The following is a 22,062-nucleotide window of genomic DNA, read 5'->3' as shown; positions in this document are numbered from 1 at the left end:
TAACAGAAGCTTCAGTTCTCCTCCATGCACGTGCATTTATAAAATTTTCTTTCTGTTGTAATTCTTGATCCTATTAATAACTTATGTAAAGCACAAATGTTTCTTTTCCTTTGTTTGCTTTTAGTATCCATATCATGGTGCACTGTTTTTCTACATTTACTTTCTATGTGAAATAAGGAAAACAGGCTGGCAGAAGTTTAACAGAAGATCTACGTAACTTTCAAATTTCCCTTCACTTCATGTACAGTGGGACACTATTAACAGGAATTTACCTATACGGCTTGACCTACACCTGTATTCTGCATCAAAGTAAAGTCTGAGAGAAACAAGATACCAAAAAACAAAGATACTGACTTTTCTGAACAGTACTTTCTGTTACAGGGGAGGGACACAAAGATGATCAGAGGGCCGGAACACCTTCCCTACAGGGACAGGCTGAGAGAGCTGGGGTTCTTCAAACTGAAGAAGGCTCCAGGCCTAATAAGCCTTCTCCTACTTGAAGGGGGCCTACAGGAAAGCAGGGGAGGGACTTTTTATAAGGTCATGTACCAAAACAAGGGAAAATGGTTTCAAATTAGAAGAGGGTAGACTTAGACTAGATATTAGGAAGAAATTCTTTACTGTGAGGGTGGTGAGACACTGGAACAGGCTGTCCAGTGATGTTGTGAGTGCCCCCTCCCTGGAAGCATGTTCTCATCCTCTACTCATAGGATGTGCTTCTGGATGTTTTAAAGTAATGCATTCAGTATCTGTATGTACATATACATAATGCATAATCTGTCATGGAACCCTTTGAAATCACTGTTATTCTCTCTACATACCCATATCCCTTTTTGGACACTGTTACAGACAGAGAGGGTAGCACCACATATTCGAGTGAAGCTATCAGGTAGAGCAGACTGTATAAAGCTATAGACTAAGCTGGCAATGTGCTACTGAAAAATAAAGTTCCCAATAAACTGTATTTGCTTTTACGTGAATGCTTCTAGCTCCACATATGGATTATGGATGAGTTTTCACCTATTCAGCCGAATATCAGAAACTCTGGCAACTGTGAACTGTTATCTTCAGAAAGTTGACGTTTCTTGGTTTTTTGTTTTTTTTCTTTAAGCTTCATTATTTTAGAAAGCATTATTTCTTGATCTCTAGTTTAGGATAAGCTTAGTAGAAATTTATTATAATTCTGAAGTAAAATTTTCCAGGAAAAAAACAACAGCGTTTGTAAAGTTTTCTGGGAAATCCCAAATGACTTCCATTCCAGACCAGAGCACGACAAGCTCATCCACTGCAGGCTCAGTCCAGTGCTATCCATGGATTTTAAAGGAGTTACTTTTCATTTGTGCTTTATCATAAAAAGAACCATTTTCCCTTCACACTTCTAAACAAAAGACCAACTCAGTCTTAACTTTGCTTCCTATGTCAGGAATGATCCATTTGTATGATAAAGATCGAGTTTACTTTTGATTTTATCATTTTAGTAGTACTGAGAATACAAGCACAGAACAAAGAAATCTTACAAACTTAATGCTAGAAGCATCAAAGCTCAATTAATTTTAAATTCTACTAAATAAACATAACCAAGGTTACATTATGGAGGAAAGGCTTCACATAGACAGAGAAAGATAAATGTGTTATTTCCATCATTGATTCATAGGATTTTGTAACATTAAAGATGGCTGAAGAGCTAATACTGTTACTCATTGTGAATATTGTATTCAAGAGGTGTCTGCATGAGGAACTACGAGATCTGGTTTAGTGGCTTGTGGTAGCAATGGTAACGGGAGGAGAGGTGGACTAGATGATCTTGTAGGTCCTTTCTAACCTTGTGATTCTATGATTCTGTGATTCTACAGAATTTCATCTGGTTACTTTATTAGCTAGTTACCATTTCATCTAGTTACTGTATTAGCTTCCATTCCTTTGCATTTCCAGTGAAACCACATTTATGCAAAGCTTTAAGAAACCAGTTTGACCAAGTATACTTAACCAAGTATACTTAAACAACAAACAGTATTTGCTATCAAGTTTAATAATGAAAGCTTTCTGCTGTTCTAAGTCAAACTTGGGAAGCTTAGACACCCACACTGACAGTTAATCTGAAGTGATTAGTAGCTATGATCTTTGGTTTCAGCTAGAAGTTACTTCATATGAACTTCATAGTACTAATGCCATATGTTATTCTATACAGAATAAAGGCAAGTTGCATATTTATCTGAAATATAAAGGTTAATAAAGCTTAACACCTGAACATCGCTTCTGTGCTTCTCAAGTCAAGAGTAGGCCCAAGTGTATCATACCAAACCAATGACTTGGCAACTGTAGAAAGAAGGGTTTAAGAACAAATTAACAACCACCCAACTACCCAAAGCTCTGCTCCAAGGTATAAGACTAAAAGATCTGCATCAATTACAGAGCACAATTAATTTTCTTATAGAGCTCAGTCTTTCATCTCACATGGAGATCTTTTGAGAATGTTGATATAATTGTCTCTAATTAAAATACACTAGTGTATCTATAATAGATATACTCAAGCACAACTTGAAATATTTTAAAAGCACTTCAGAAGTAATGAATAGGCACAACTATTTGTGCACCTGTGAAAGAGGTGATAGGAAGAGAAATTATTTGTGTACACAAGATTTAGAGGACTGACTCATCTTCACAGAACACATTACATTGCCTGATTTCTCGATATCTACTTCCCAATATTTTTCTTGTTGTAAAAACACACTTTTTTACAAGGCCAGTTATCATCTTCCAGAGCTTCGGTTTTAGAAATGTTTTTAGTCTCAAAATATAAATTATTTCATAAATTACATCCAAAATTGAATTTTAATGAATTTGGATTCAGGCATGTAGAGGGGAACTACTCTTGAAGGATCCCACTGAACACATATGACACTGTGAACAAAACCCATTTGTCACATGTTTCCATAGAGCACATAATCAACAAATATGTTTTTGAAGACTTTCTTCATGACTGAACTTGATTTTTTCTTTTTTTCAGACCCTGACACAATTCTACCCATACTTGACAGATGAAACTTGCACAGTTGGTCTCTGGTGTAATTTACACCAATAAATAATCCTCTATAGTGTTCAAAAGGATTTGTTATCTACTGTGTATGGAACATGAGCTGGCTGGAAGATGAGAGAAAGAAAGGGACAAAGAAACTGCCAAAAATTGAATCAAAAAGATCATTTAAAAAATATAAGCAGATCCTGACAGATGGAAATATGCAAACAAATGAAGTGATAGCGGTGGTGTAAAAAGAGAAGCTGACTAGCCTCTATTTTTTGTCAGTACGACTCTAATTTGCTGCAAAGCAACATTACTGAGATACCATTGCTCAAGAAAGCTGATAGATTTCTTCCTTCCTAGATTAAATTCTGTGGGCCAGATTAACACCAGTGCAGGTGTTCCTAAGGTCAGAATTTATGTGTAACAGCAATTGCTGAGGATCCTGTCTCCAAAAAGTCAGATCTGAAGAAAGCTTGTTTGCAGGAAAATGAGCAATGGAAGATATGCTAATTAGGAGGAATAATAGCTATCTACATTTTTTTGTTAAGGAAGAATGGCACAAAAGTGGAATGAACAAAGGGAGATAAGAATGGACACAGAAAATAGAGACACGAGTTGAAAAACTATTCTGAAAAGCATGAATCAGAGAGAGGGTGCAGTATATCTTTTCTCATGGTAAAACACAGAGAAAAGGGATGAATGGGCAACATGGGAATGCTGCTCTCTATTTCACTCTGTGTGAGGTCCCCAGTAGTTTGTGATGTTGGTAAAAAGTAGGGGTGTAAAGGAAAAAAAAAAAAAAAAAAAAAAAAAAAAAAAGAGCTGGAAGGATAGAAATCTCATACCCTTATACTTTAAAGTGATAAGCAGAACATTTTACTGTTTGTAATGAGGACAGGAGGTGTGAGATAATGTAGCAGAATTCTAACATATGTTATAGTATTGCTCATATGTCTGAGTTTTGGCAAACCTTAGGAGACAATTTCTAAGCAGATACTAACAGATTGTGCATTACCTTACTTTGTCAGTGTAGTTCTAATGTCAGAGAAGTGAACAGGGATGATAAAGTAAAATTATCTTTAAAAGCAACAAAAGTAGAAATAGATAAGTACTACTGTAACAATTATTTATCAATGAGAAACCAAAATCATGTGTTGATGAAAACAAAAACAAAAACAAAACAAAACAAAACAAAAAAACTAAAAAGTTAAATTATACGTGTTTCTCAGATTTTAATTTTTACAGGTTCGATCACTTATCCATGATCCCATGAGCACCTTTCCTTGCACTCCCTCCTTTCAAGATGAGATAAAGCTAACTCAGTTGCTTTCAAATTTCAACACTCTTTAGAGAATTAAAATTTTAAACTTAAATCTTTTGTTATAGCACTGCACTGTCCTTTACTTTTACCTGGTCTTTGGCTTTAAATATAAGCAGATGGCTTCATGCTAATACCTAGCGTCTCAGCACCACAGCAATTTCACAACTGCGCTCTCCCCTCTTTGCGCTCCCCCTAATAAGGAACTCTAAAGGCGAAGTTGCTCCCTCTACTGGAAGAAAGGAAACGTGCAGTAATATCTATGGGAATCAGTTCCCTTACAGTCCACGAGTCCAAGAACAGCTTGCTGTTTTTCATAACAGCCCTTCCTCGGGGTTATATTTTGTATTATGCCTATTCTGTGTGCTCCACTGTCTGATATAAGAATTTCTTGGCCTTCGGGTTCTAAAATATGCGGTATGCCTTATCTATCATCTAAACACACCATGTATTTAAATTTAAAATGTGTACATATACAGAAATGTAACAACTCAGGTCAATGACATCGTGAGATAAATGACAATTTCTGCCAGTACAGATCGCTGATTAGCTCTAGCTTTGACATCTGACTTCACCTGGGTATTGAGAACTCACAACTAGTAACATAATGTAACAGATAGGCCTTCAGAGCCTTCCAGATCATACACTGACACTGCTCTATTATAGAAGTACTCAATTTAGATTAATCTACTATGAAATTGTACTTACACAAACTAATAACCAATTGAATCTACTTATTGCTAAGATGAAACTGCTTTTGAAAGAAGCTGAACAAATTTAAAATTGTGCTGACTTGGTAGGAATGACTGAGATAAGCTAAAAATCAATTCAGAATTAAACAACTACTGGGAGGAAAGTTTTAGGCGTTAGTTCTCATTGCAGAGGCAAGAATATAAATTTATTCTTCAGTGTTATCCCAGCCTTATTATGAAGCTGAATTTCTAAAACGGACAGCAACTTCAGACTACTGAGTCTTGTCCTGTTTACTGTGACCTCTTACTAATTCTGTGGGCTGTTCATCTCCACGAAGTGCTAACAATACTGTGTTCAGCACTGTTTAATCTTGACAGGATACAAGGAAATCAGATCAGAAATCTCAGACCTCAAGGCCAACTAGGTTTTATAAAGCAGACTACCTTATTCAAGGCAGTGGAGTCTAATTGGATAGTAATAATACTTGCTATATCCATACAAATTTAGTATGGACATAAATTTAAGTGAAGCTCTGAACCACGCTTGTTCAGAAACAGCACTTTAAGTAGTATTTTACATTGGCTGACTCTAAAAAGGACAGGCTTACCTTAAGGGAGATCTGAATTGCTGCAAAGATTTCTCTTTACTGTCAAGAGAAAGGCAGGCACTCAAACACTGACTCGCACAAGTTGCTCCTGTGATGGACTGTACATAGTATCTCTCTATCCACTGTACCGTGGAATGTGCTTTTCGAACTTTCCCTATCTTAATATATGTGACAATTTCTTTTGGGTTTTGATTATAGGAAAACGGAGATTTCCCCTAGGTTGGTAGGGAATGAACAATATTTCAGTTAATAAAGAAGTTCCACTTTCATCAAATGACAGACATGTCATTCTACATGGCAGAATTTGCTACTTGAAGTTTGAACCCTGAGTTCTCAAGAAGAGTCTACTTTTCTGCCTTTGACTGTTTTTATAAAACATCCTGTTAGCTGTCCTACTCAAGTCTAAATTTTTTTCAAGAGTTTTAGTCTTCAAACACATTACTTTTACACAACCCTTTGCTTCCATGATCCTACTCCTGTAACACCTGTTGGGTATTTCAACACTTCCTTCCAATGCATCCTATTTCTAGAAGAATTATGTTTTCCAATTTTGTCTAAAACTGACTAAGTCCAAGTGATGAAACAATTCTACCACGTATTAATTCTCAAGGCTACAGTTTATCATTTTCAAAGAAATGTTTAACAAATTTTTGAACTAGGATTCTTTGCACAATTTGATCTTAATAACACATCTGACATGTTTGTTTGCACATCGGCTCAGGTTGCATAAAACAGCTTTCAGGCAGCTAAACACAGTAAGTCTTCACCTTGCTCTTCAGTTAAACACAATGGAAGAAAGAATCTGGCTTGTCAGCTTGATAATTACTATAGACATGATGAATGATGATGTTACAGTAGCTTGAAGACTGGTTAAGTTAGCAAATATATGCCAATTGTTTGGTAAAAATAAAAAGGATTACAGGTTTCCCAATATGACTTTATTTCTATTTACACTTGAACGCTGCATTACTGGCCAGAAAAGCCATTTGTTCACAATTACTACTGTCAACAGATTGTTCACACTCAAATATTCCAAAGAAAAGGTTACAGCACATATATGTAAAACAGCTCACACATAAAAATCAAAACTTACCGTTCATTTGTGTCACTTCTAATACTCAGTGTCTTCCAAAGACACAGAGCATGTGCTGTATAAATGGCCTAGATGTACACACTAAAATTTGCTGACAATGTGATGGATCAAACTGAGAAAGCATACACAGTGTCAATGGTTTACACACAATCTATAAAGTGCTTATTCCAGGACAAAAGCACAGCATTTCCTACTATGATTCTAATCTAGGTTTACAGTTTGTCAAAAATGAAAACTTTATTGATGAGTAAGTGTATTGATGCTGTCAATTCTGTTCATGTTATTATTATTGTTATTATTATTGTTCTGTTTCAAGTACAGAAATCTTGACCTAAATTTGCTCCAAAACTGCTCAAATGTCTGGTTTTGGATGCTATACAGATGCTCAGGTAGCACTGGATGCTCTGTGTCCATGGAGAAGAATGAAATGGAGGCTGGATTTTGTGAACCGCCATTCCTCTTCACTGAGAGAGTGAACACAAAGCCGAAATAGCCAGGAAAGAACAAGCTTCTGAGTAATGTGCTGAAAAGGCTAGACTGCCATCTACAGAAAACATTAATTAATGCACTGGTAGTGACTGAAAAAAAGATTGTACCAGCACAAATGTTTGAGGAAAGTTAATTACATGCATATATACTGAATGTAACTAACTTGAAAAGCTGCTTCTATTTTTATCTGGCAAAAAAAAAATTAACTTTATAAAGAAACAACCTTCTTTCTGTAGAGTGGCTTGAGACCCACTAGCTATAAATTCACTGTTCACTTGTCTAAATATAAGTAGACAAAGATACAGAGCGGTACACTTTTCCTTTTATTTATGTTTGCAATTATTAAACACTGTATTTTCATGTTAAAAGTGCTCAATTGAAAATATCTTAAATAACATAACTTTAGAAGTATTAGTGAAAACATAAAAAGTTAACTTCATAATAAATAAGTAATCATACCTATACTTTCTAAATTCTTGTAAGTGGACATAGATGTACATAACACAACACAGATAACTGTAAACTAATTTTTTTTCAGCTGTTCGGAATAGCTTACAGAGTGCTTCACTCCACTCCTGTCCAAAGCAACCTCCTCCACTACCTCTGCCTTGAAGTAAAGCTGTGAGATGATGAGAGGAGAGGAGAGGAGAGGAGAGGAGAGGAGAGGAGAGGAGAGGAGAGGAGAGGAGAGGAGAGGAGAGGAGAGGAGAGGAGAGGAGAGGAGAGGAGAGGAGAGGAGAGGAGAGGAGAGGAGAGGAGAGGAGAGGAGAGGAGAGGAGAGGAGAGGAGAGGAGAGGAGAGGAGAGGAGAGGAGAGGAGAGGAGAGGAGAGGAGAGGAGAGGAGAGGAGAGGAAAGGAGAGGAAAGGAGAGGAAAGGAGAGGAAAGGAGAGGAAAGGAAAAGAAAGATTCACTCTGCCATGGAACTGACAAAAAGGAAAGTTAAGATTTACTTAATCTATAATTAGAGACCACAGCCTTTTTTCTTACCTGAGTACCCAAACAAGCAACCATCATATGAGTGAGAAGTTTAGCTGCAAACATTGCACATCTGGTGCAGAAAAGGTGGGAGACAATAGCCAAAGTGAAACCTACACAGAAGCAAGAAAAAGGAAAGTTTAAGTCTTAGACTAATAAACTATGCTACAGAAAGATAACAGTGTTGGCTCTCTTGAAGGTGAGAAAAAAAAAAAAAAAAAAAAAGGAACAAAAACTTAAGAGAATGTTTTAATTTTGTGCCACACTTGCATCACATATGTATTTACTTTTATTATCTATTTTTCTATTTTCCACAAGGCTGGGAACTAAAATAATTACATAATGTAAAGCAGTCATTTTTGCAAAGTACTTTTTTTATTTCTGCATATGGATGATTGCCATAATAGTTAAATATAAAGCAAAGAACTCATAAACCTCTCATGCACAGACACAGAACACCATTTAAGTGCCTGAGGGGTAGACGAAGAATAGCATGTTTTTTTGGTGATCTCATTACTCATACGTTCTGCTTGCACAGTGCCCATCAACAGTTCTTGTCTGAGGCCTTGAGCTTTCTTCAAATGCTACCATAGCTGTCAATAAAAATAATCATGAGCCTACTAAGTTTAAACTCTTGTGCTTCACCAAAGATGTCAGATTGCAGCTGGGAAGTGGAATGCAAGAAAGCTCTATACACGATACAGAGTCTACGTCCCTCAAATTATCACTTCTGAGTGTAAACTGTAAATTTAAACTGTCAAAGAACCTTCAGGTAAAGTACAAGGGTGGTTGAAAGACTACGAAAAAAGGATTATTTTACTGCTGCTACAGATGGAGATTTAGGATTTTAATGTTCTTTTCTCTAAATAAGTGACATCTTCCACTTTTGCATGGTTCAATGAAATAACATAAGGAAAACAACATACTTCTCTGTTGGTTTACATTTTTCTTCAGTATGAAAATTTGTAAATGTACATATAACAGTCCAGAAAGCAACTTTCATAGTATGAAGTTAGTTAATATTCCTCCAGCTAAAAAGACTGTCATGAGGTACTAAAATTGTTAAAAATCAAATACTCTTTTTGGTCATTAGTGGCTGATAATGAGAAAAATGTATCTACTGACCTGAAATGCAGATGAATCCAGAAGAGAAAAAGGCCTCATTGTATGAAGACAAGTCGTCTGTTTGGGCATACACTGCATAAATGGACATATGAGAACAAGCGCATTCCACATAGCCTGATGTGTCATCAATCACTCTGCAGAACCCACTATCAGATAACCAACTGCAGAACAAAGATTTACAAAGTTGTAATTGGATTTGTGTAATTTACATGGCAAGCAACCTTGAACATTTTTACTGTATCTCTGAAAAACAAAGCTTCCTAACTGTTACACGTATGTAAATACTTGACTGTGATCTCTTTCATAATAAAACATTTATGTGTAATTAAGATACTGTTTACAGCTTTTTTTTCACTTCCATTACTAAAAAGAAATTCTGAATAGATGATAACGAACGTCTTTTTTCCATTGTACAATGTCCAAAAAAGTTAAAAAAAAAAAAAAAAAAGAAAAGAAAAAAAAGATAGGAAGTGGAAAGAATTTTATACTTACAGGTGACCCAATCATAGTTATTACATTTTAGACAAACAGACAGGTTCACTGGAACATTAAGCAGATGAATAAAATAACCTTTCTGCAGCTTGATTCCAAAGGAGACATAAAGACTTCTGTGGAACAATCCGACTTCCTGTAGCATAAATCCGATAAATTACTTCATTGCTGTCTTTTAAAGGGTGTGAGCTCTGACTCTTCAAACTCATAGAAAAAACCTGAAATTAAATACAATTGTATTGAAATTCTACAGTCAGTGCACATTTTATTCAGAAACACACACACACATGCACACTATTTTAAGTGACCTTTGTTTGCTATGAGAAGTACCTTAACTGAGTTGATTTATTGTAAAAATTGCATTATTTTCAAACCTTGTTCTTGAGGGCGAGTTCTTTATCTCCAGTGAGAAACCACTGCTGACTGCTGTATTCTGTGAACTGTATAGATTCACAATTCTCTTCTTTGGAAGGAGATAATACAACAGAGACCTTTAATAAATGCTCAGGCACTTGAATAGAATCCCCATCTCTCCCATCAAATCTGTGTCCATTGATTTGCTGAGGATACCAGTTGTGCGCCATTATTGCAATGTATGGACAGCTATCAAGGATATTTTTGCCTCTGTTGAAATGGAGAAGCAACAGATAAGTGAAACTGAGCTTTAGCTGCTTTTCACAGAGTGATTCTAATTTACAATTAGCATATTATTCCTCCATAATGAAAGGTTTTAAAACATTTGATAGACTGTTTCAGTTAGTGCGAAGGGAAAAAAAAAAAAAAAAAAAGAAAAAAAAAAAAGAAAAAAAGGCTGAAGTATTATATATATAAGGTATATATGCGTGTAGTAATTACATATTCCAAATCCTCTGTTTCCTCCCAGGGTCTTGTTTAACACAACAAGCAAACAAAGTTGCTCCCTGGTAAACTAAATTACTCTTTTTATAACTTGATGTAGACCTGAGTCTACAAAAGGAAGAGACATCAAAACTGATTATCTTGCTTTATCTTCTAGCAGATAATGCAAATAGACTCAGAAAAAAAAAAAAAAAAAAAAAAAAAAAAAAAAAAAAAAAAAAAAAAAAAAAAGAACTGTAACTTGCAAGTTCTGCTCTGGGTAATTATGTTGTATCTATGTCACTTACTGCCTTTCGTGCTGAGACAGACCTCAGACCCCCTACAATTAAAGAAATAGAAAAAAAAAAAAATCTCCAAAAGAAGTTGAGATGATAGGTATCTAAATCATATTCCTGATATTCAGGGACGTGGAGCAGGGAGACCTTTTTTCTAAAATTCAGACAGATAGCTATGAATAGATTCACAGTGGGAGAAACACACTACTTAAAAGCATCTGTTTCATAAATGATAGTAATCTACTTCCAAAACCAACTAATGCTCCTACCCATTAGTCTGACCACAAGGTACTATGCACCTGTAGATGAAAGAAGCAATTTGAGATAATTTAAAATAATATTCAACTGAACAAAATCAAAGACAGAAATTAACGAGTTTCAGAATTAGGGTTGCCAGTAAAACTTGTGGTTTCCTTACTCTCACTAAGTCTTAGAAGGTAGCTCTCCATCATGTAATTATAAATTATTTTCACCAAAGTATGAATGGACCCTTTTCCTGAGAGTTTTTTGAACAAAAGCAGAATGAACAGGTCTGAGACTTTCTAATTTTACCCTCATAGCTACTCTGTAACAGTATACCAGTTATTTATGACACCATATCACAGCGCCTATACTGTGTTTTGTACAACTGCTGCAGAACGCAAAATATTGTCATTAATGCCTCGTGACAGATGACAGGCAAGACCCATGCCTAAGAATATCACTTACATCTTCTCATGTCTATGTCAGTATTTTGTCACATATTTCAAATTAAAACTATGAATTCACATTCACTAACCTCTCCCCTGGTGATCCACACATTATCTCAGTCAGCAAAGAAAAAGCAAACTTCTCAGTCACCTCAGCAAGTAGGCTATATCCTCGTGTGTCCTTGCGTTTCGGGCTAGCGAGAGCACAGAGTATCTCATAGAAAAGACTTCTACTTTTACCAGTGAGTAAATGTTTTTCACCTGCATCTGTCACCTATTGTGAGGAAAAAAAAAATAAAAATAAAAATAAAAAAATAAAAAAAAAAAATAAATGAACAGCATTCTGCCTAAAACATTTCCTCACACTGAACTCTTTTATCTTCTACACCACCTTAATCTTCCTCCCAGTACTCTTTCTGAAAGTTCAGGACACTTTTTTCAACTTCTAATCGCTACTACTAAGATGTGAGGGGCACTCTACTGACAAAATCACTTAAAGATACGCTTACTAATACGGATTTGATAAAGAACCCATGTGGTATTCATTCTTTCACAATTAAAAACTGTTATCCTTTTGAGAATTTTTGACATGAATAGTGAATAGTGTTATAAAGTTCAATAATGTCTAGGTGCATGTTTTTCAGTTCATGTGTATTATTCTGAAGATGCAGAAGAGCAAGAATACCACAAAACTAGACTATTAGACCCAGAGTTTTTACAGAATGGAATGCAATGTTAAAGTGTCCAGCTGTAGCACCCACTCAATTTCCAAAGCTACTGCAGGAATAAAGGCAAGCTGCATGCCTAGCTATGAGTACAGTGGACTCCCTTTGGCCATAGTATGATCTGTCTGTGTGTTGACAGCAGAAGACATGAATAACTCAATGTCTTGTGCCAGGGCTAGAACCAACAAAGATGCAGCCTTCAAGAAATGAGAATAAGTTCTCTGAAATTATATCATTGAAGATAAAATTCTGTACAGCAGAAAATCTAGAGCTATGTGTAAATATGCAAGATAAACACTGGTTGCTCTTCTCAATCTAACTGTTCTATGCTTTCCTGTCATCATCCTAACTAGTAACAAATTGCTTCCTTGATTGCAATACCTGTGATTTCTATTTTTACTTTCACAATCTAGACTTCTGGGTCCTCGTTGTGAATTAAAACTTTGATCTTATTACAGACCATACTTAATAAAATCACTGGCCTTTCAAGAAAGATCAGGAAATGTTTACCTTATCTATCACATGCATTACAGCAGTAAGCTGTTCTTCAGTAGTTTCTGTAGCCACCTTGATATTCAGATTCTGAAGGACTCTTTGTAAAATTGTGTCATCAAGTGGCTGATGCAGTTGATCAATCAGCATCCAGAATGGCAAGGAGCCCAAATCTGAGACAATGGTGACATTCGCAACACCATAGATGTCATCTACTCTGGCACCTCCTGTGGGATTGGAAAGCACAACCTGGAAGCGTTTAGGAAATGGGTTTAATGATGCTGTCTTTGGAGTAAGGGTCACATCCAGAAACTTATTTCTCTGTCCAGGTTCAAAAATCAGTAAGCCTTCTGATCTGGAAAAATCTTGTCCTGCAACAGCTGGATATATGAAGGTCCGACCAACAGTTTCAGGCTTTTGCAGCTCCTTAAAACAAAACAAAACAGGTTCAGGTAACATGATAGATATGATTGCTCAAAAACATCCACTGTTGAACAAATATCTGCTAAGAGGGTAAAGTTTAGTTGCATAAAACAAAATTTCCTTTCAAAATGCACTTTGTAACAGTGATTATCGCTATTACATTACATGAAATATGTCCCTGAAACAGAAATATCTATCACCTTCGGTCACTGGGAACTTAGAAGGAAGAGTTATATATCTCCAAATCAGTAAGGAGGCTCTCTCTCTCTTTCCAGAAAAAAAATAAAAAATGAAAATAAAAAAATAATTAAAAAAAATAATCACAAAGCTTTTCTGTGTAAACAGATATCAATAAAGTGAATTCCAGAGGGATCCATGTAAGTTTATATGTAGAATGAGACACCATCAATTCAGGGTACAGATCTGTAAGTAAAAACTATACAGATGCAAAGTAAATGTTCCAGAAATCCATGCCAAAAATAATAAGAACCAGTAATAGTTTGAATTTCAGTATACATGCTTCAAAGAATAATAATCAATTTAAGACTGAAGTCAAAGCAAACCCTATAGAATAAACACACAAGGCAGACAGATTAAATTATCTGGGAACACTATTTCACTGTGAAGTAGCACTATTTTTTACCTTCTGTGAGATCTGTAGGAACTGTCCAATTCTTCACATTGTTACTGTCAGTTACCATTGCCTTGATTTTATATCTGGTAATATAATAAGCATTCCTGAAGTGGAAACTAACATTCTGAGCTATTATTCAAATGTATGATTTTCAGTTGTGTTTATTTATTTTAAGTACAGAATATAACATCAGTCAAGCATTCTTGAAAAACTCTTACAATATAAAGCAAAGATTTTTATTTGAGAAATATTAGACTCCTTTTGCAAACATCTTCCTTTAACTAGTAGTAAAGTTTACTTGTAGAATAAATATACTTTTTGAATTTGCAGCAGAACAGTAGAGTAAATCAGTGTGGTGTCCACCTCTTCATATTTGCTCTAGAGTCAGATCACTTCATCGGTGTCAATTCTAAGGAAAATCATAAAAATCATAGAGCTCTAATTCCTATCTTGGGTTATGAGAGGTCTTAAAGACTATTTACTTCCCTGCTGTGGGTTGGTTGCCACCCACTAGACCAGGCTGCCCAGGGCCACATCCAACCTGGCCTTGAATGCCTCCAGGCATGTGGTACACATTCACTTCTCCAGACAGTCTGTGCCTGTGCCTTACCACCCTCTGAGTAAGAATTTCCTCCAAACATCTAACCAAATCACCTACTAGTTCTAAACAATTTTTCTTTGTCCTGTTACTATCAGGTTATGTAAAATGCCAGTCTCCTTCCTGTTTATAAGCTCCCCTTAAGTACAGGGAAGTGGTAATGACGTCTCTCCAGAGCCCAACTCCCTCAACCTGCCTTCACAGGAGAGGTGCTCCAGCCCTCTTTGTGGCCCTCTTATGGACTCTCTAACAGCTCCCTGTCTTTCTTGTACTGGGGGCCCCAGACCTAGATACAGTATTCAAGACTGTGCCTCACAGCAGAGTAGAGAGGGACAATCACTTCCCTGTCCCTGCTGGCCGTCTCTCTTTTGTTGCAGACCAGGACACTGTTGGCCTTCTACGCTGCAAGTGCATGGTATTGGCTTATGTTGAGCTTTCTGTCCACTAGAACCCTCCTCCACAGGGCTGCTCTCAAGGAGTTCTTCTTCTCACTCATTCAGTAGACATGAGATTGCTTCAAACCAAGTGTCCAACCTGGCACTTGACCTTGCTGAGTCTCATTAGATTCATAGGGGACCAAATTTCACGCTTGTCCAAGTCCTTCTGGATGGCATCCCTTCCTTCTGTTTCACCAGCTGCACCACTCAGATTGATGTCATTTGCAAACTTGCTGAGGGTGCACACAATCCCATTATCTAGGTCAGATATGGTAAAGTATGGTAAAGACCACCAGTCCCAAGACAGATCCCTGAAGGATGCCCTTCACCTGAACATAAAGCCACTGACCACAGCTCTCTTGCTGTGGCTATTCAATGATTTCCTTATCCACTGAATACTGAATTCTTCAAATCCATCTCTCCCCAATTTAGAGCTAAGTATGTTGTGTGGAGCATGTGAAAGGCCTTGTAAAAAGTCAAGGCAGACTACAAATGTTGCCCATCTTTTGTCTACCAATGCCATCACTTCATCATAGAAGATCATTAGACTTGGGTGATGGATGATCTGCCCTTGGTGAAACCATGCTGGTTGTTCTGGATCACCTCCTTTTCTTACATCTGTCTTAACATAGCTTCCAGAAAGATCCATTCCATGATCTTCCCAAGAACAGAGTTAAAGCTTACTGGCCTGTAGTTCACTGCCTACACATCTTGAAACTGGGAGTGATGTTTCCCTTTTTCCAATCACCTGAAAGCCATAACTTCTTTCATATGTTGGAGAATGTCTTGGCAACTGCATCAGCCAGTTCCGTCAGGACTCTGGGATGCATATAATTGGGCCAATAGACATACTCAGTTTTATCAGGTGCCCAATTCACTTGTTCTTCACTTAAAGTCAAAGAAATGTTTCTACCCAGACCCTGCCTAGAGGTTCAGGGACATAAGAGATGTAGGACGCATGACTGCCAGTGAATGCTAAGGCAAAGAACTTGCTGAGTACCTCAGCCAAGGTTTCTTTCTTGTTCCCTTCCGGAAGAGAGTTGTGAATATGGAAATAAATGGTCACGTCTAGTTCTGATAACCAATGGTCAATGTAGGAATGAGGTAAGAATCTGTTTCCACTAGGAGTTTCATACTTCATACCTGGTATAAACTTTTATTTTACATGTATCAATGGTATCAGGGTTTTTGTACTTGACAATGCATCCTCAAAACCTAAAACTGTCTAAAGTAGGATTGCTACATTAAAAAAATGGGAATGGGTAAGGAACTGCCCTTTATTTTCAGCCCACATGTCCACTGGGCAGGAGCAATTCCTTCATGAATCAGCATCTAAATGGTCATAACCTATTGGCTGGAAAGAATGGGATAATTTGTGATGACATATTCTAACTAAAGTAGTTGTCAACTGCTTTATAATGTATGAAAGCATCAGATTATTCTATTCCAGTAAAATAGCGACATATGCAATACAACTATTAAATACAAAGCCTTTTATTTAAAATGTTGATGGAAAAACACTGATCACACAATGTTTTCTTTAAAAACTGTTTCTTAATTAAAAAAAAAAAAATCTATTTATTTATTTTTCATAAAATCGAACATATTCTAAGTAGATCAGGCTAAGTACTATCCCAGTACAACAGGTAAACCCTCCCTGCATCATGTGCTTGATTTTGGAGTCACAACTAAGGAATCTGAAGGAATTATGTTTTAGAGCTGAGTAACTTGTAATAGAGGAGTATCCTTCATCAACTGTCAATGAAAATGAGATGTTACGTTGAAGATAAGAGGGTCAGCAGATGATAGGATATATTTGTGTTACAGCTATACATATAGGAAGAAAAAAATGAACGAGGATGACAAAATTCATTTAAGCCCAATATTTTGAATCAGAAGAACAATTTTCATATTTACCATAACAAGGACATTGAAAAAACATTCTGAAAGAACTCTCTCATTTTCTAAGACTGAAATAAGCATTATTAGATCTTTAATCTAGCCCTGTAGATACACTGGTTACCTAAATCATTACAGTCGTACCCGTCATGGTAAAGACTTAGCTTCAGAAAAATAAAGTTCAAAAAACTGAGTTTCAAAAGATCCTTAGGACAAAAAATGAAATGTATTTAATGGCTGGCTGACCATTCTCTTCGAGGCTGCTTGAAGGTACAATGAACAAAATCACTGTTGACAATGTAATGAAACCGAATCTCTTTTATTAATGGAAACATAAGGCAGTTATATGATATGGAATCAGCAACCGTTTGACTGTTTCCTGCAAAAAAAGCTAACTGTAGTCAAATTGACTTCAGAGAATATGCAATAATTTAACAATAGATCATTCTTACCTGCATGTTGTAGCTAACCTTTGTGGTTGCTGATGTACTAGAATCTCTAAGGACCTGCAGACTGATTAAAGTTGTTTTCTTATGAGCCACAGCAAAACGAGATCCCACAGCAAAATACACTAAACCATGCGGTGCATCACTTTCTAGAACTGTTACAAATGCAAATCTGGCACTGCTGTTCAATGCAGCTCCTGCGCTTACAGCATACAGCTCAACAAAAAAATACGTTTCAAATTCAGGTACCTGTAAATAAGAAATGAGTTTTCATATCATTAAAAGGTCTGTTAATTACTACTAGCTTTAAAAAGTATATATATCTTTTTAATATGCAATGTATTACTTGCACTAATACTTATCACAAACACTTTTATTGCAATATGCAGTACAACAAAGCATATCCCAAAAATAATGTTGCAATAGGCACCACACTGTCATGTGCAATAGTGACATCTGAGGTTTTCACACGATGACATACTTGACTGTAGTAAAGCATCTGTTTAACATTACAGGTGTTGATATTTTTGCTATAAGACATCATAATAAACTCTTTCCGAGCTTCACTTTCCAGATTATGGAGCTACATGTGCAAAACATTTTCTGAGAGATCTGCACTTTCTTTTTGCCTTACAAAAAACATGTACACAATTATCCATGGAAAAAATGCACATCAGCAATACACTGGGGATTAAATAGCCTATATTTTTAACTAAGTTGTTGCTATGTAATTATTAAGGCATTCTTTAAATAGAATTATCTTGACTAATTGATGGCAGGTTCTCATATATTGGAATGCCACAGGAACCTTTTGACTTCCATTAGCAACTGTTAGACTAGCACACATTTGAGCTGCACCTCTCTGCAACTGCTGTGTAGCAGTTATTAAAGAATGATGTGTCTCCATTAAACTAAACAACCTGTGATTCATTGCTGTATATATTTTATTCATTGGCTCTTTAATTTAAAAATAACATCTGAAGAAGGAACACAGGTCTCTTCATGAACTACGACAGTTCACCCTTCTTAATTTTTTCTGCTACTTGCATAACTTTCTACAAAGCAGTCAGAAAAATGGAGAAAGTCTTTTCTTCTTTTCTGTTCCCCATGCTTCAGTATTGCCACTAGCCTAGCTGTTAGGATAATTCCCTGGGAAGTTTCAAACTTTTTGAACACTCTGTAGGAATGAGAAACATTAATCCCACATTTCTTAAGTGTCTGCTCTATACCGTGATCAGTGATTTACCTTCAACAGAAGCGACTGAATGTTGTGTTCTGTGTTAATTAAATGATAGCTGAGTTTTTGAGTTTGAGCTGGGCCTTTCAAGGCAGTTAGCCTTATGCATACCCAACTAGCAAATGATAAATGGATTCAGAGAATGATGGCTGCCAAGCCAGACTTCACTACTCTCAACCTGGTTGTATACAGATTATTGAATGTTCAGACATTTTAATACAGTTTTATGATTGAACAGCATTCACAGATCACCATGTGAGACTGAAGTAAAAAAAGCAAACCAAACATGTAGAAGTTGTACTAGACGATTTTTGCTGAACACTGTTTTTTTTTTTATAGAATGTTTTTAAAAAGGATATTGTTCATAAAAATCACACAAATGAGTTTTTGACAGTTAAAAATTTTCTGTGTGAAGGTTGAGAATTTAGCATATGAACAAACATTTCAGTGAAATGACACCATTCTGTTTTTACTTATAGTTCTGTGGAAAGTGAGATCTTTAGTTTATGCTTCAAATTAATTACTCAACTCTTTTCTGAATTTTTACCAGTCACAATGGAGGCAGTACAAACCTGTATATAAAATCTGTTTTCTGAGAAACTGAACAGATGTTGTTACTGTTTTCAAGTCATGTCCTATGCACCATTTCCTCAGTACCAGAGACTTATTTTTTTCATCTTGATAAATTACAATTCAGTGACATTGTTCTGTACATAAATGTGCGCTAACTAACTACTTACATTATCAGGTTTTATTTCAATTGAGATGTTGCATGTCGTTTGACCTGCTATGCAGGTAGTGACTCCCAGCACAGACACAAGTTCGTTCTCCAAATTCACACCATCCTTCAGAAGGACAGCACTTGTTTCATTAAATGTCACACGCCAAAAGACCTTCACATCTTCAAATGCCCTATAAGCAAATTAAAATAATGTGTTCAAAATGAACTAAGTAACAAGCTGACTTAAGATGGAAAACTCTGTGAATTACTTCCTCTCAGATATGTATAGATTACAAAAAAATAACACAGGACGAAAATAAAGCAATGATGAGCACCCACATTCTTCTTGACTTTTCCTTTGGAAGACATGGTATCAGATGCAAAACAGACACAGGTGCTTTAAATTCAATTATGTACTCAAACACTTTCTTTAATACTATGGTAAACAATTGTCTGTAAAGGCAGTCATAGTCTGACTTTCCTGCAAGTCTCAGGAACATTGAATATTTGAGGATATTTGTTTAAAGTACATGTAAATGTACAACAAATACACGTCTTGTAAAAAATACAGAGTCTGTGCTACTAAAGACACAAGCATAATTCTAACACTTAAGCACTGTGTTAATTACTCATTCAAATATTCAAACCTTCCACATTCTGCACAGGAAGATGAGAATTTCAATTTAACTTTCAGCAGTGCAAATCCTTAAACTAAGAAAAGCTTTCACAGCCACACAGCAGCCACATAGTGAAGTTTTCCATTTTTGTTTAATAACAGCACAGTGACAGGCCTAATCATATTAAAGCTAGTTTTCCAAAATCTGGGAAATTATTGAATGAACTGAAAGGCAAAAATTATTTTAAAAATTCTACAATAACCTCTTCCACTAACAGCAGCACCCTTGATTTAACACAGAATGTATGCAGAGTACTTGAATCAGTTGCAGTCTGCACCTGTTTGGTTGCCTTGCAACAACCAGCAGCACCTCTCTGTTTTCTGAGTCTTCATCAAGTATAAGACCACTTTGTACTTCTGGAATGAATCCCAAAATGCCATTCTGAAGATCACTTCCTGTATAGGAAACAGTCCATGAAATTAATTAGCTAGGAAATTAAGCTGGGGCTAAATCATATTTTTTCTCTGAAAATAAAATAAAGATAAAAAATGGGTACCAAAAGTATTCTCCAAAGGACCAATATAGGATGCTTCAAGAAAATTTCCTTTGGTATTACTATTCTTTATGTACATTCCATATCTATCTCCAACTTCAAATGTTGTTATTTCTGCACTTTACATATTTTAACCTACAACATTCCTCTGAAAGTAAATTTCTTGTGAGAAATCACCTGTATCACCTGTGAACATAAGTCTATATTTTCACCAGTTTTCAGCAAACTGACTGAATTTCTGTCCCTTGACATCAACAGACTAAGTTTTAAAGTGGTCAAGAACAGTTTCATAAACTTCATTTGTAATCACCCTATGAGACACCCACTCTGGCTAGAACTTTTTTTTTTTTTTTTCTTTTTCTTTTTTTTTCCCCTAAACAGAAATTGTCTTCATTGTGCCCCTAGATTATAAGTGTAGTCATGGCTGGTTATGCTTCCTATGACAAGTCAAGATTCGAAGGACATGACTTCAACTTTCTTATTCTGCCTGCACATTAGAATGAATTCAGTCATTTTCCCATATTTGTTTTCTCCTTCTCTTTAGTGATGATGAACGGAAATTAATACCTCCACAGTGTCCCATAAAATCTTGCAGCTAAAAGATTTCTCCTTAAACTTAATGAGAGCTACTCTGCATTTTAAAACAACAGTATACATACTGGCAGTTGACAGTAAGCACATTTGCTCTTGTGCATGCATAGATATTTAATCTGTGGTATCTTTAAACAGTTAAATACAGACATGTTTTGAAACTTTTTAATCTGTCTTTTGATCTTACTTTACACACACATTATGCTCAGGGTATAGCTCTAGAATATATAATATTCTTCTGTGGGATTCAATACCAGTTTAAATTTCAGTTGGTCCTTGCGCACACACCTATTTAGTTAGCGTGCATATATGTCCAATTGGTTACATTATGGTGAGTTTGACAGACTATGCACCTACATTTTAAACAGACTATTCCTGGTACATAATGTTTGTTGCTGCTTACACTCATTCAGTAGTAACATTAATGTTGCTTCCAAAATTTGTCTTGTACTTTCAAGGCAATCTGAATACACGCTCCTGTAAGTGCTGTAGCTTACACATAATTTGACAAAGTGAAATTGGAAGTTCTGATTTCTCTCTTTCAAAGTAGCAAAGAAAAGTAGCTATGATAGAAAGAAAAATTCTTCCCTAAATGTCCATTTATGCTTAGTCCTATCTTCCATCCCCAGAAGCAGAAGATGCCTATAATGAAAAACTGCATTATATAATATCAAAACAGAAATACAGTTTCCCTGTTGGTTGTTGTTGTTTTGTTGTTTGTTTGTTTTTTTTCACACCACATAAAGACCCATGCATTTTGGAAGTGACAACAGGACCATAAATAAATAAATAAATAAATGCAACTACATATACACTACACTACTAAAACTTAGCTTTCCCCTTCATTACAGAAGTAAGAGCAGAGATGAGCAGCATCTGTAAGTATATTTTGAGCTAAACTGCTAATGGATGCATACTAGGCTTTGGTATATTAGATGCTTTCTCCAAACAGAAAAAGTCAAGATTTGGCAACATAATACCCTGTTTATTGTCCAATAGAAAAGCCAAAGTTTACATAAATATTGCTATAATTCGTATATATGTACAGTTAT

At 35.9% G+C, this 22,062-nt stretch overlaps 1 protein-coding gene across 1 annotated transcript in view; it reads right to left on the bottom strand.

The window, feature by feature from the left end:
* Positions 1-22,062, bottom strand: part of ADGRV1 (adhesion G protein-coupled receptor V1) — a 259,889-nt gene that overhangs the window by 123,278 nt on the left and 114,549 nt on the right. The window contains exons 75-83 of the mRNA XM_072360423.1: positions 20,204-20,321; positions 19,269-19,440; positions 17,298-17,540; positions 12,873-13,280; positions 11,727-11,911; positions 10,190-10,439; positions 9,894-10,033; positions 9,324-9,484; positions 8,211-8,311 (exon numbers count right to left, since the gene is read on the bottom strand). Of these exons, the coding sequence (XP_072216524.1) occupies positions 8,211-8,311; positions 9,324-9,484; positions 9,894-10,033; positions 10,190-10,439; positions 11,727-11,911; positions 12,873-13,280; positions 17,298-17,540; positions 19,269-19,440; positions 20,204-20,321 (1,778 nt within the window). The remainder of the gene's footprint in view (positions 1-8,210; positions 8,312-9,323; positions 9,485-9,893; positions 10,034-10,189; positions 10,440-11,726; positions 11,912-12,872; positions 13,281-17,297; positions 17,541-19,268; positions 19,441-20,203; positions 20,322-22,062) is intronic.

Source organism: Excalfactoria chinensis, chromosome Z (assembly GCF_039878825.1).
Source record: "Excalfactoria chinensis isolate bCotChi1 chromosome Z, bCotChi1.hap2, whole genome shotgun sequence".
Lineage (NCBI taxonomy): Eukaryota > Metazoa > Chordata > Aves > Galliformes > Phasianidae > Excalfactoria > Excalfactoria chinensis.
The sequence above is the reverse complement of the archived record's forward strand: the minus strand, read 5'-3'. Positions and strand labels throughout refer to the sequence as shown.